General features: G+C 37.8%; 1 protein-coding gene across 1 annotated transcript in view; it reads left to right on the forward strand.

Moving 5' to 3' along the window:
* PAPPA2 (pappalysin 2) overlaps positions 1-14438 on the forward strand; it is a 321183-nt gene that overhangs the window by 191300 nt on the left and 115445 nt on the right. Inside the window, exon 13 of the mRNA XM_077157086.1 lies at positions 193-409. Within this exon, the coding sequence (XP_077013201.1) occupies positions 193-409 (217 nt within the window). The remainder of the gene's footprint in view (positions 1-192; positions 410-14438) is intronic.

Genomic DNA, 14438 nt, shown 5'->3' on the forward strand with positions numbered 1-14438 from the left:
GACAATTTTCCCTTTAAAGCCATTAAGGGATAATCCAGTAGACATAGGAGTATGTTTGATGTTGTCTCTCTAATTATTGGGAACTTGTGTATTTCACACAGTTGTTGAAAGAATAAAATGAATTCAAGGTAGGGCAACATGGCATTAGATTAATGGGCTAAAATATTTATTTGCCCCCTTATTTCTCTTCAGGAACCTATGAACTGTCATGTCAGCATAACCCACTGGTTATCAATGTGACCCATCACTCAAATGTCCTTTTCCACCGTACCACCTCAGTGCTGCTGAATTTTTCATCCCCCATGGTGGGCATCTCAGCGGTGGCCCTAAGGACATCTTCTCACATCAACCTTTCAGCTTCCAATAACTGCATCCCTGAGCATGAGGGGCAAAATCATCAGGGAAAGAGGTACACAGTTCACCCTCTTTTTTCTTTCTTTTTTTTCTGATGGTTATATGGTTGTTAGGTCTTACTAAAATTTAGTCAAATGGTGCTGTGTAGACAGTAGGTGCTTAATCATTAATTTAAAAATGGGTCTAGAAAGTACTAAAGGGATAGAAAAGCAAGCAAAGAACAAGTTATAGAAGACATCTCTGGGTTTTGTATTTTACTCTTCTTTCCTTAGATGAAGATAATTTTATGTAAATATTTAACATCTTTACAAGCTCTTAAAATCTTTTTATATATGTGAGACCACTGACTTCAAATCAACATTGTTATATAAACTTCCAAAAATTCTTTGCAAAAAGCTCAGTGTTCTCTAAGCAATATATATTTATCTACTTGTTCCCACCTGGTTAATGTATATAGCAAATTTAACAAGTAGTTTCTTAAGACAGGTCATATAATCATATATGAACCCATATATAATTAGGGTTCCATATGGGAATCAGGAATGCCTTTGCTACATCTGTCCTTCTGTGGTTGTCATTATCCAGACAAAAGTGCCTAGGAGATTCACTGGACTCTCAGCAACAGCTGCTTCATGGTATGCGTGTACATGAGGCTGTGCTGGTCAGGAAGGGAGCACTCCAATCACAATAATCTGTGCTGTATTTAGACAGGCATCACTCTAATCATTGAGAGGTATGGCAGGTAACACAGTCCATTCCATCAGGGAGTGAGGTATCAGGAAATTAAGATCCTAGAAATAAGGGCTGAGGTTCAAAGCAGTGATCCATCACCAAGGAGGAACTCTGGCACCACCATGCCCAAGCCACACAAACCAGAAAAGCAGCCCTGATTATGAAAGATAAGGAGGCAATACTTGCATAAAATATTAGTCATCAATGGCTGTGTAAGAAATTATCCCAAAACTTATGGTTTAACCTAATAGCATCATACTGTTTCTGTGGGTGATGGTTCTGAATGCAGCATAGCTCAGTGCTTCTGGCTTAGGGACTCTCATGAGGTTGTAATAAAGCTGTTGGCCAAGACTGCAGTTACCTCAGGCTTGAGTGGAGCTGGAGAATTCACTTCAAAGTTCACTCACATGTCTGTTAGCAGATCTCAGAATATCTACATCCAAGCTGACTCCCATAGGTGCTGGCAGTGGTATGTTCACATAGATATGTCTCAGTTTCTCACCATGAGGTCCTCCCCATAAACACTCCTCATGAGTGTCCTTATGACATGGTAGCTAATGATCCAAGAGAAAAAAGAGAGCCAAACATAGCTTAAAACATAGGAGAGTGCCCAAGAGGGAAGCAACAATCTTTTTATAGCCTAATGTTGGAAGTGACATAATATCACTTCTGCTATATTCTATTCATTAGAATTGACTCAATAAATCCATCCCACATGCATTGGTAGGAATCTCAGAGACTACCTGGTAAATAGCATTTTATATTGTTGGGTGCTAATTATGTGCTAAGTACTATTCTAAGTGCTAGAAAAGGAAAAACAATGAGGGGTAGAGTCTGGATAATGGACTGTGTAATGTTAACTAGTTCATCTGTCACTTTTAAGCTTTAGTTGAACAAGCATCTTCAAATATTAACACAAGAATGTAGATTATTAATGTTGTTTAATAGAATTGTTACTTGTCTCTCTCATGTATTTTCAAATTATTTTCTCAACTGGCTCTACCTCTGACCTAAGCCATACAGAATTTTTTTTTGGTCCTTGAAACATATATTCTTTTTTTTTTTTTTTTTTTAAGGAAAGACAGAGAGAAGGAAGGAAGGATAGAAGGAAGGAAGGAAGGAAGAAAGGGAAACATTTTTAAACATTTTCTTGTTTTATTGTATTCTGTTTCTCCGTTTTTGTTACATGGGCTGGGGCCGGGAATCGAACCGAGGTCCTCCGGCATAGCAGGCAAGCACTTTGCCCGCTGAGCCACCGCGGCCCGCCCCGAAACATATATTCTTGATGATCATGTCTTTGCACATAATATCCCTACTTTCTTAAATGCCTTCCAGCCCTTCTTCACTTCAACTCACACTTCACCATCAGGATTCATCTTTTTCTGAGAAACTTTCTGTGAACTCCCTTCTTGTTTCCATAGGGCATAGTACATATCCCAGACTCAATCAAAGGAGTTATCACATGGGGTGGTAACTTTTTATTTAGTTTTTGTTCCTTACCCAAAAATCTAAGTACCCTATGGAATTTTGCTAAAAATCTTTCAGTACCTAGCAGAGGACCTGGCACAGAACAGGTGCTCAGAGACTGTGCTGAGTGAAAGTCACAGACTAGTTCTAAATGCTCTGAAGAACAGAATGGAGCAAACCAACCAAAAAAGTGGAAGTCACAGCCTCTTTGCCCCTGAGGAATAAGAGGCCTCCTGACCATCTCAGCTGTAATGTTTTGACAAAGGATTAAATAAAATCACTGGTGCTAGTTCTTCACTTATTTGGGGGCTGCAATATGGGGAAAAGCTTGTTTGTTTGTTTTTTTTACATGCATGCAAACTAGTAGAAATAGGGTATGATCCTCCAGTTTACACAGAGTGTGTCTTGAATGGATAAGCATTTCCAAACCGTATGTGACTGACAGGAGCCATGCAAATTGGCTTTTCCTTCTCAACAGCAAATCAGTGCAATGTGGTAAATTTTGATTAATAGGCAACCTAATGGATGCCATGTATTTTTCTTTGTGAACATATCTAAAATCTGAACCCTTATGTAATTTCAAAGGATAGATGAGTCAGATGTCTTTTGTAGCCTTCTGTAAATTACAGTTATATATGTAGATACACTATCATGTGAAAACCTCAAATTCTGGGCATAGTGAGAGGGATTCCTCACTACCTCTTTCTTACTTGCACATTGTGGCCTGAATTCCATTAATACTTATGTAGACAGGAGAGAGCCAATAGATGCTTGACAATAAAGGATGTGTTATTTATTTTGTATTTAACCATGAATGCCCAGTGGCCTGCACTTCCTACAACACTGTATCATTAAACCAGCCTGTCAGGCTCATAGAACTCTAAGCTGAAAGCCAGTAAACCCAAGTCTGTCTCTTCTTCGATGCTCATGATCTTTGTCTTGGACCCTTCAACTTTAATCTCACTCTTAATATGTTCCTTTAGCCTATTATGATGGCTTCCTAGTTTATGACACTTTGAGGTTAGTTTCCTGATAATAAACTCCTTAGTCTTGAAAAGCAAGTTCATTTTTCCTGGTTTGGGTCACCAGCACTCAGTAGGAGCTCAACTCATTCTTTCTCAATGAGTTGAGCTCATTCTCAATGTTTCCAGTTCTAGTCACATTAGGTGAATACTGGGTCAGAGTCATTAAGGAATTTGTGCAAGATAGCAGTCAAAGCTTAACAGACTTATTGAAAGGAGGAAGCAGGTGGGAGAAATCGGATGGTGGGCAGTGAAACCTGATAGTGAAAGGAAAGAAAATGGCTGCAGCTTTCTTTCTGAGAGCTGTGTTTTTAGAGGGAAAACTGTGCTGGGAGGGGAGGGTTATCCAGCAGGAATAGGCCTTGACTGCATGCCTGTCTATCATATCTGGTCTTGCATCATTCTAATAGGTGTGGTGTCAGCATACCTGATAATCGTTCATCTTGCTACCATATCTGGTTCTGCCAAAAGAAGTTGAGTAGCCCCTGAGTCAAAAAATTCCTTTTCTATGTAAAATTCTTTTTCTGAGACCTGAAATTCCTGCCTTTTTCTTTTAATAAAATTTAATGAAGCTGGGGTTGGTTTTAGGTTAGTGCCTTAGCTTAGCTCAAAGCAATTTTTAGAAGGAGCAGGGATGTTGTTTTCTTTCTTTGGCTACTTCCAGCTGAGTATGGGCTTAGTTGGGGAGGGGTATTGCTTTGAGCTGAGCAGGGGCAGTATTAATTGTGCTTTTGGACATCTTCTGTTGGGACAGGCTGATAGTGATGTTTTTGTTGCTACAGGAGCAGATTTTCAAATTTCTGTTGTAGCAGGAGTATGTTTTCAAAATTTCACTAGTTCGTTACAGCTGCTATTGACCTGTGAAAAAAACTTAGTTAGACATTGTAAAATCAGGGTGGGCAGGAGGAAAATTAACATGAGGATAATTAATGGCCCCAATGAGAGAGAACAGTGAGAACAGAATAGCTCATAAAGGGGTAGAGAAGAATGAAAGAAAATTTGAGAGACAATTTTCTAACCAAGATGAATTTTCATTTGCTAAGTTATTATTTAGTATGGCTACATTTTCTTCTAATATCTTTAAGTTTTGTTTGTACAAAGTGTAACGCTATTACAACATTTATTACAAAGCTCCTTAGGGTTGGGTTGGTCATCTGTATTAAGCAATTGAGGCTCCATGGGTTTGAGTCGGCTACCTGAATAAACACCACATTTGGGGGAGCTATTTGTTTGGGTTGGTTACTCATAAAATTAGGTTGGTCGTCTGCATAGAGTGTAAATCTATTATGAAGTTCCCAATCATGAAGCACCTGGAATATTATGGTTTGGAGACATTGCTCTGGAGGCAGCCATCCCATTTTCCCCATGTTGGAAGGGTTATACTATTGTGAATGGTTCCATTGTTCCCAACACATAGGGGTTTTCTGGCTTAATTTACCATATCCAGGCATTAGCCACACCATGCCATCCCAAAGTTGCCAATGCCCCTCTTTCTCTTTAATAGTTAAAGAGAATGCTCAGCCTTATCATCTAAACACTTTGCATGTTGAATAGCCCCTTCCACTTTTCTGTTATATGACAAAGTAATGGCATGGCCTGGGGTTTGCTGTATTGTGGCAGTTTGCAATTTCTAGCTGAAACTTACACAAGAGTAACCACCAGAATAACCTCTAGACTCAGTTTGAAATGTCTTAGCCATTGACACTCTATTTCTTTTTCCCCTTTCAATTAGTTCATCCATGATGTCATTCTTGGAGCTTATGTCTCACAGTGCCAGGGCCAATTATGTTCTGTGATGACAAGGCCAGCTATGTCCTGTGATGCCAGGGTCAGATATGTTTCATGTGCCAGTGCCAGGCTTACACCCTGGAAATTATGTCCCACATTGGAGGAAAGCTCAGAGTTTGGCTTAGAGAGAGATCACATTTGAGCAATAGCAGAGATTTTCTGCAGATGACTCTTAGGCACTATTCTAAGTAGGTTCAGTTTACTATTGCAAAAATAAGTTTCATAAAGGCAAGCTTCAAAGTTGAGGCCTTGGTTTATTAAATTGGGAGCCCTTCTTTCTTATGAAAAATGTTAAGCTTGCCCATCTGGGGAATTCCTAATAGTTCTATCTTTCTCAGTCCCTCAAGAACTTTGCAGGTACTTTTTTTTATTTTCTACCCCAAATATTCTGAAATGCAGAGTATAAAACATTAACTTGCATAAAACACGAAGATTTTGTTCCTTATTCCAGGTTCCATATTAAATGAAGCTGAATTAGGTTGTTTAACTCACAGACAGATCAAATTAGTGCAAATTTTGGACAAAATAAACATTTTTCTTTAATTTCACATAAAAGTTAAAGCTTAAAATACAGACAATATTATTTTTTTTACCTTGTATATTAATTTACCTTGATTTTAACCAGATCAGTTTCATCACATCTTCAACTGGAATTTGATCTCCTAGTTTTTTAACCGTTGCAGTGTGGACCCTTGATAACTTTCAGAGCTGGAGAACCAAATCTAAGTTTTAGGTGTCACACAGATACTTAAAGTTCCAGGGAACTGTTGGGCTATACAAAGAGTAAAAGTACCTTAGAATTTGATGATAATGATTAATGTTTACAATTTGAGCTCTAATTTTTATAAGCATTTTTCAATGACGCTTCTTTCAGAAATAAAAACATTAGACAGTTGTTTTCTATTAAGAAATCATAGCAGAGGTTTTATTCTGTTACACTTTTACACATTTACCAGAGTTATGTTATTTAACAGTTAAAATATAATATATATATTTGTTCAAACCTTTCTTTCAAAGTTGAGCACATCTACTTTTTAGAGAAGTATTAGAGCAAAGCAGTGCAACTGACAATTTGGCTGTTTCTACAATCTGTAGCCTTTTTAGAATAACTAAAACCATAACTAACAACACCAAACCATTGCTTAATATCATACAGATTAGTATCAGGATATAACATTGACAGTGAGAATATTGTCAAATTTTTAGGAATTTGTACAATCTCCAAATATGTGAATATTTTACTTATTCAAATTTAATTAGCAACAGATAGAAAATCCCTTTTAACCATTGTAATATTTCCCAAACACTTCTTATACAATAGGTTAAGTTATTTTATCACCTTACTTATAGAAGGTGAAAGAACAAATTATTTGTAACAGTTTTTCTCTAACAGTGAGACGACTTGTCTTCTGAAATAAAGGATAATGCCAATGTAAGCATTAGCAAGGATATTATTCTGATGTCTACGTTATTTTAACAGGGAGGAAACTAAACTTTAGTTTTATATGAATACTGAGCTTAACACAAAAGCTTTCTCATTAAATGTATGATACAAAGCATATTTCCTTCCAATAACAGTATTCACAAAGGGGAAAGAGGCAGAGACACTATAAAATAATGGAGGAAGGGAACAAATTTATGCTTGGGTTTAGAACATAGCAGGCATCTATATACTTTATATTCAGAACACATAAATAATTACTTTATAATATATTTAAAACTTCGCAGTCCAATTCAGCACTACCTTCAGAGTTCAGAAAAGCTCCAAGTTTGAAATAAAATCAGTTTTTTGATATTTAAGGGATTTATATCCAGGAAAAAAACTCAAATTTTTCTCAACAATATTCTCAACTGCTAAACAATGCCAGGAATGTGTTAATTCACAAAATTAACTTACAGTTTCTAAAAACTAGTTTAAAGTTCTATTTGTTTAAATGCTGCTTTCTTACTTAAAGGTCTTGCATGTGTCATCTCTACGAGGACTGCTTAGGTTATTCTTTATCTCTCTACTTTTTAAATTCTTCCAGCATTCTTACTCCTTCATCATGATTTACACTATGCCCTGCTACAAGTATATTGTAAATAGACTATAAACTCTTTTAAGCCAAGAAGTAGGTTTTCTCTATTTATGACAGCATTCACTAACAGAGATATTCTGATTGATGCTAACAAATCCACTACTAATTCAGATTCTTTCACAAATGGCCAAGTAACCAAAAGCCAGATTCTTTGAAATTCAAATAATCAAAGTTATAAAAAATATATTTATATTTTTACTAAACTTAATTGATTTCTTAAATAGAGTATTTGAGACATTAGCATATGTTTAATTTTATTATACTTTATATAAGTATTATCATTGCCAGGTACATTCTCAGTTCACTTAACCTAACCTATCTAGTTAGGTTATTTTAAGAGGAATTTCAAGAATGTGTTTGCAATATTAGCTTAATTGATCAGTAAGCTTATGTAGATTTAGGGAGAACACACCCAAGCAGAATGAAATTGCATTTGTTCAATTCAAAATTTGTAATAAAATCCCTGTTATCAGAGGTTGAAAAAAATCTGTTTTCATAATATCTGGAAATATAAATAATTTTAAAAGTACATTGACGATCAGGTTCTAGAAAATGTACTGCAATTGATTAATTTCTCAAAGAGAAAGAGGGAAGTGGGCAGACAGGGTTGGGGAGGAGAATGGAGGGGAGTATATTTAGGGGGGGGATGGTCAGTGGGGTCAAAGGAGGAAATGTGATTAGAGGACTCCTCAGCATTAAGGGAGTTTGCTGAGGGGTAGAAGGTTTAGAAGGTTTTTTATGAAGGGCTCCTCAGCATTAGGGGCTCTGAGAGGGGCAGAAAGCTTAGAAGTCTTTTTGTGAAGGTGAAGTGATAGAGTGGCACAGAGAAGGTGAGAGTCCAGAAAGTTTGTGGGTAGGGAGCATTAGTCCATTTGCTGTTGTGCCAAATAAAATTATTAAGTTTGGTAAGAATTTGCCAATCGAGAGTGCCATCTTCTGGCCAGCATTTTTGTTGTTTTAAAGGGTATTGCAGCCAAATTGTATTATAGAAAAAATAAATTTTTTTTGGTTTTATTTCCCTACCTAATTGGAGTTTATTGGGAATGCGGAGTAAATATCTGAGAGGAATAGATTTAGGGGAAAGAGTAGTTTTAGGGTCACTGTGAAGTGACTGGGCATTACCCATGATTATGTGAGGGAGGGAAGGCTTATGGAGTTCTGCTTGTGGGAGCTTCACACTTAGTGGCTCCCTTGGAGGATTACAGTCTCCCTGGGGATGTGAGGCTGACATATATTGGGGCCTTGCTCATGGGAGGCCCATGGCATTCTGCAAGTTGGGAGGCTTATGGGTTACTGCTCCATTGAAGGATTACGTTTATTAACTCCCTTGGAGAATTATGGGGCTTCCGGAGCTCAAGTGAGAGCCATGATCTTTTGCGGCTACAAAGCAGGCATCCCCGATTTGTCATCAGGGACCAGGAAATTGCATGCAGTCTTTCACTCAAGGCATCCCCCAAACTACTTTCGACTGCTGCAATGGGGAAAAATGTTTCCAGAGCATTGGAAAATTTTGACTGAGGTCAAAATTTAGGCTAGGCATGCTGGGGTAGGTTGAGGTGCTCCCAGGACACCTAACAAAACTCTCAAGGGGAGGATTTGGGCAGAAAAGCATCCCTTATCTAGGACCAAATTAGTTGTAGGCGTGTGAGTGCCATGTGTGTGAGCCAGCATTGCATCAACGGTTTGAGTTGGTGGACTCAAGCATTGACCACATGGAAACCTGAATGACTGTGGTTCAGGAAACAGAATCGACTGGAAGGCTGTCTGATCGCCACAAGGGGCCAGAGACACAAACCTCAGTCTAGTCTCTGAATGGGGTCGGCTTGAAGGCAGTCTCATTGCCACGAGGGCAGGAAAGCTAAACCTCAGTCTGACCTCCATTCCCGAGTTTCAGAACCAGATGTTGGCTCAGAGTCATTAAGAAATCTATGCGGGACAGTGAGTCAAAGCTTAACAGATTTATTGAAGGGAGAGAACAGGGAGAAAGTAGATGGGAGCCAGTGAAACCTGCCAGCAAAAGGAAAGAAAATGGCTCCAGCTCTCTTTCTGAGTGCTGCATTTTTAAAGGAAAAACTGCACCAGGAGGGAAGGGTGATCCAGCAGGAACAAGCCTTGACTGCTTGCCTATTTATTATATCTAGTCTTGCTTCATTAGCCGTTCTGGTGCGTGTGGTGCCGGCATGCCTGGTAATTGTTCATCTGGCTACCACATCTGGTTCTGCCAAAAGAAGCTGAGGGGCCCCTGAGTAAAAAAAGTCCCTCTTATATGTAAAGTTCTTTTTCTGGGACCTGACAGTGAAGGTATCGTCCAACCTGCACAGCATCTCATGAGTAGGGAAATTAGACAGACCTCCACCCATCCTAGGGTTTTGTTTAATGACTTTGAGAAGTGGAAACCATCATTTTGATTAACGAAGTGGAATTTGGAATTTGTCCAAGTTTTAATCCAGGCACTAATATTTTCATTTGTCTGCATGAATTACCTTGCAATTAATCAAAACTTTGAATTGTCTACTTTAGAAATTCAAAAAGTCAAGTCTAGAGTTAACTGATGGGAACATGAGCATATGGTGCCTCTTGAAATGGAATTTTGTTCTTCCAGTCACACGGGTAGAATGGAAAAAGTTATAACTTCTCTGAGCCTAGACGGGGATAAATCCATATCCTACATTTATACATATAGGATAAATCCAACAAGGGTTGAAAATGGTTGAAACTTCTGCTATTCATCTCTTTAAATAATTTTCACTCTCTTTCCTATTTATTTTTCTACCTACTCTATAAAAAGCTGAGAATGTTCTATAAACCTTCTAAATTACTATACTTTCCTCAGCTTTTTTTCTTGTATTTCAGTTTTTGCTTTTTATAGTTTGACATTACATAATTAGGTGTGTAAATGTTCATGATTGTTTATCTTTATTAGGATCCTACCTCTTGCCAAACTTTTTCCCCTTTAAATGCTTTTGGCTCTGTATTCTCCTATATATGGAATTAAAATTTCCATCCCTGCTTTCCTTTTGTTTGTGTTTGTTTGATAAATATTTGCCTTTCTTTTATTTTTAACCTTTCTATAACTTCACTGCCAATGAGCCTAGGGCACATTTCTTCATTGCACTGTTTACAAAGATAGTAGGATCTCAGTTTAAACCACTCTGAGCTTTTATATTGAAAATGTGTTTTATGATAATCAAGCCTCTAGGATACTTTAAGACTGTAGTCCTTTTTACCTTTGGGGTTTTTATCTCACTGGATACAATGCTTTTGTCAAAGTTCCCCACCCTATTTCATCCCCAACCCCAACCCACAAAGACCTTTACACTTTACACTTCCTGACATGCATTTTGAAATGAGGGAAGAGTTGTACATATGGAGGATGATGGATAGAGAAGAAGTCTTTAACTCCTTAAAAGCAGTGCCCAGTTTTCTGGTCTTGAAAAGAACCATGGAATAAAAAAGAATGACCTGTTTTTTCTCTTCTTTTAGGATGGCTTCATTCCTTATTTGCTTTCTTTCTTTTTTTTTTTTTTTCAGAAACCAAAAAATGCATTCTTTAACTTCCATTGGTATTTCCCAATTTAATTCCTCTGCATTTTGCAGTTAAGAGGAAATCCTCATAGGCCTGGCTGCTAGTTTTTGGCATTAATAAGAGTTTTCATATTTTTCTGTATTGTTGGTATTTAACTGGAAATCAGGAAAAAATGACCTCATAGTTTTCTCAAAAGATTAGTTGAGAATAATACTTGTAGAATTTGTAGCATAATGTAACACCTAGTAGGAACACAATCCATGAAGTTTCCATACCACTTGCCATCTTTTTTTGTTATCCTTCTTTGAGAAGATGTGCCATTTATCAATTTATCAGCTCTCAGCCCAAAATTTATATTTTATTGACCTGCTTCATGATACTAGGGCTGGAACCTATTAACAGTTCTCTTTTGACAGCTGGCAAAATGTTAAGCTTTGTCAGCAGAGGGGTCTGGAGAGACCCTGCAGGAGAAAGGGGCTTCTCTTTCTTGTTCTTGTGTCCTTTCTTCTGTTTTTGCTCCTGTCACATGCATAACCAGTGGTGTGCTGGCCACCAATACTTAGTTAGGTATAGCATCCACTTGGGCTTTTAAGGCACTTGCTTCAGTTGGCAGTACATCACATCAACACAGGGGCATGATTTATTGTGATGCCATTGTATGCCATGGTTACTAGTCCCATTTTCTATTGACAAGGAGCTCAGCATTGTACTCAAGCAAATGGTACAACAAACCAATCCTCAAATATTATCTTTGTGAATCTGTCTCCTAGACCATTCTCAATTCCAATTCTCTATAAATCAGAGTCTAATCAGGAAACACTAAATAGCCCAGAGAAACTTTAATATAAATAAGAGTTAACTGGTAACATGAGAGTAACTATTAAGGGGTAAAGAAAACCCTAAGGATAGAAGAATGGTGGATAAAGGGAACAGCCATTACTTCTAGGGCTGAGGGAAGGGTATTTGAAGAAGAAAAAAAATATCAGAGATGTCCCCCATCTAAGACTGAGACTCAGATTTCATTGGAGAGGATAAGGCTGTGGCACATTGTGTGGATGGCAGAGAAGCATGGTGGAGTACTATAGGCTGTGACTGGCAAGCAGTAAACTCTACTCACTGGGGTGTTGACAAAACCTGATTAGGAAGCTGCATGCTAGGGCTCTATTGGGGCTTACTGGAAAAGTACATTAGGGTGCTGCTGAAACTCTGGGCGGCCACCCACTGGGGCACTGGTGAAACTTAGATGGGAAGCCACCAATTGGTGGTGCAACTGAAACTTGCTGGAAAGTCATTCAGTGGGAAAACAGCTAGGATGGTGGTAGAACTCAAGTGAAAGCCCCACACAGGGTGTCACTGACACTCACCAGGGGTTAAGGACCAGTGGTTGTTCCACACACTGCTGGACATTTATTGCAGGAGGAAGGAGAAGAAAGCACACAGGAACCAAGAAGAGAAGCCTTTTCCTCCTGTGGTGTCTTTCTAGTGCTATCTGCTGACAAAACTTGATATCACTCTGGCTGGCAAAGGAGAAATGTTTATAGATCCAGCTCTAGTATCACAAAGGAATTAAAGGTGGATTTGGAGATGAGAAGTTATAAATTGATAACTGGCAGGAAAAGGTCCTGTCAAAGAACCAAAAGGAAACCCTTTTCTCTCTGCCTTTTATATTCAAGGTAGAATTTCCTTTAATTTTCTGGCTTTAATACCAAGTTCGTTTTTCAATATAATGTCTATGTAGATTAGGCTAAATGGAAATGTATGTTTTCTTCTTTTAGTGTTTTGAACTCATTTTATGTCTGAAGCAAACAAAAAGTGCAAATTTATTACCTTATTTAGTCTAAATACATCTTCTACTTGAGATGGGAAACAATATATATACATGAATATAAAATTATAGTGGTTTCTTAGGTTTATCTTAAACTATAGCTTATCAAGGCCAAGTATTCCAAAACAAAATTAAATAGAAATTAATCTTTTAAAGTTAATATCCACGTGGAAACCTGATTTCTCTTTTCTGTCTCATTCACACTATCATTTTTTCTGACTCACTATGTTAGTCATGCCCTGATCCTTTTCATTACTGTGGAAAACTGAGAGTTGATTTTTGTAACAATTTAGGTCTAATAAAATGAATACACACATACATACACATGTGTGTACACACTGGATATAGGTTAGTGCATTTTACTTTCAAGGAGAGGAAAGATTTCTGAAAAGTTTAAACTGATATGTAAAGCTAATTATGTTACATGTTGCAATATGTATGTGTGTGATGGACTCTTCAGCATTCAAAAATATGAAGTGTCTACAATGAGCCAGAAATCATTTATCATTTGAGGAAACTGAGACTCAGTGCCCAAATTCACCTTATTTGAGATTAGCAAAAATAATTCGAAAATCTAATCCAAGTACATCATTTTTAGTAAGGAAAGTTTCCATTATATGAATAAAAAATTGAGAAATATACTCATTTATACTATTCCACTATTGTCAAGAAATCGTTCCTCCTTCCCCAAATTATGTTTGGATTGAGGCAATAGGAGCTTAACTGGCCCTAGAATAATTGAATGTAACTATGTTTTAGATACATATGTGCAAAAGGGCATTTTTATTTTCAGAAAACCATGAAATCAAGATGTGTGCTCAAAGTAATGCAGGGGCTCTGCTGATGATTGATGGTGTAGGTGATAAAGGTTGGAAATGATAAAAGATTGAAGCTTCTTTAAACTTTCAGGAAAGTTTAGGAAATGGATTTTCTAAATTACAGGAAGAATCCAGGGGATTTGGGGTTATTGCAAAAAGAATGGATTAAAAATGATGGATAGACTAGCTTCTATGGGATCTAGCTGAGACAAAAAGAATCTTGCTTCCTTATAGAGAAAGCCTGATACAAAAACAAAAACAACATTCCACCATCCCTGTGATTAGAAGTGCAGGTAAACCAGGAGGAGAAATGATACTTTTGAATGTCTTCCTTCTTAGTTTTATTTTGCTGTGTAACAATATTACTACAAAGTCAGCAGCTTAATACAACATACAGTTATGTCACAATTTCTGTGAGTTAGAAGTCCAGGCAAGGTTTAGTTAGTTGGGTCCTCTATAAGTTACAATAAGGTGTCAGCCAGGGTTAAGTTTTCACCTGAAGGCTCTACTGGGGATGGTTCAAGTTCAAGTGGTTGTTGGCAGTGGTCAGTTCCTTGAAGGCTGCCAGACTGAGAGCCTCAGGCTCTTGCTGCCTGTTGAACAGACGCTATCCCAGTTCCTTGCCACATGGCCCCCTCAATAGGGCAGCTTATGCATGGCAGCTAGTTTCTTCAAAGCTAGCAAGAGAAAGTCTCTCAGCAAGACAAGCTTACAAACTGTTTCTCCAGAAATGACTACTTGTCACCCCCATATTCTTTTGGTTAGAAGCAAGTCCCTGGCCTTACCCACAATTGAGAGAAAGGAATTATACAAGTATGTGAATACCAA

The sequence above is a fragment of the Tamandua tetradactyla genome, chromosome 4 (genome assembly GCF_023851605.1).
Source record: "Tamandua tetradactyla isolate mTamTet1 chromosome 4, mTamTet1.pri, whole genome shotgun sequence".
NCBI lineage: Eukaryota > Metazoa > Chordata > Mammalia > Pilosa > Myrmecophagidae > Tamandua > Tamandua tetradactyla.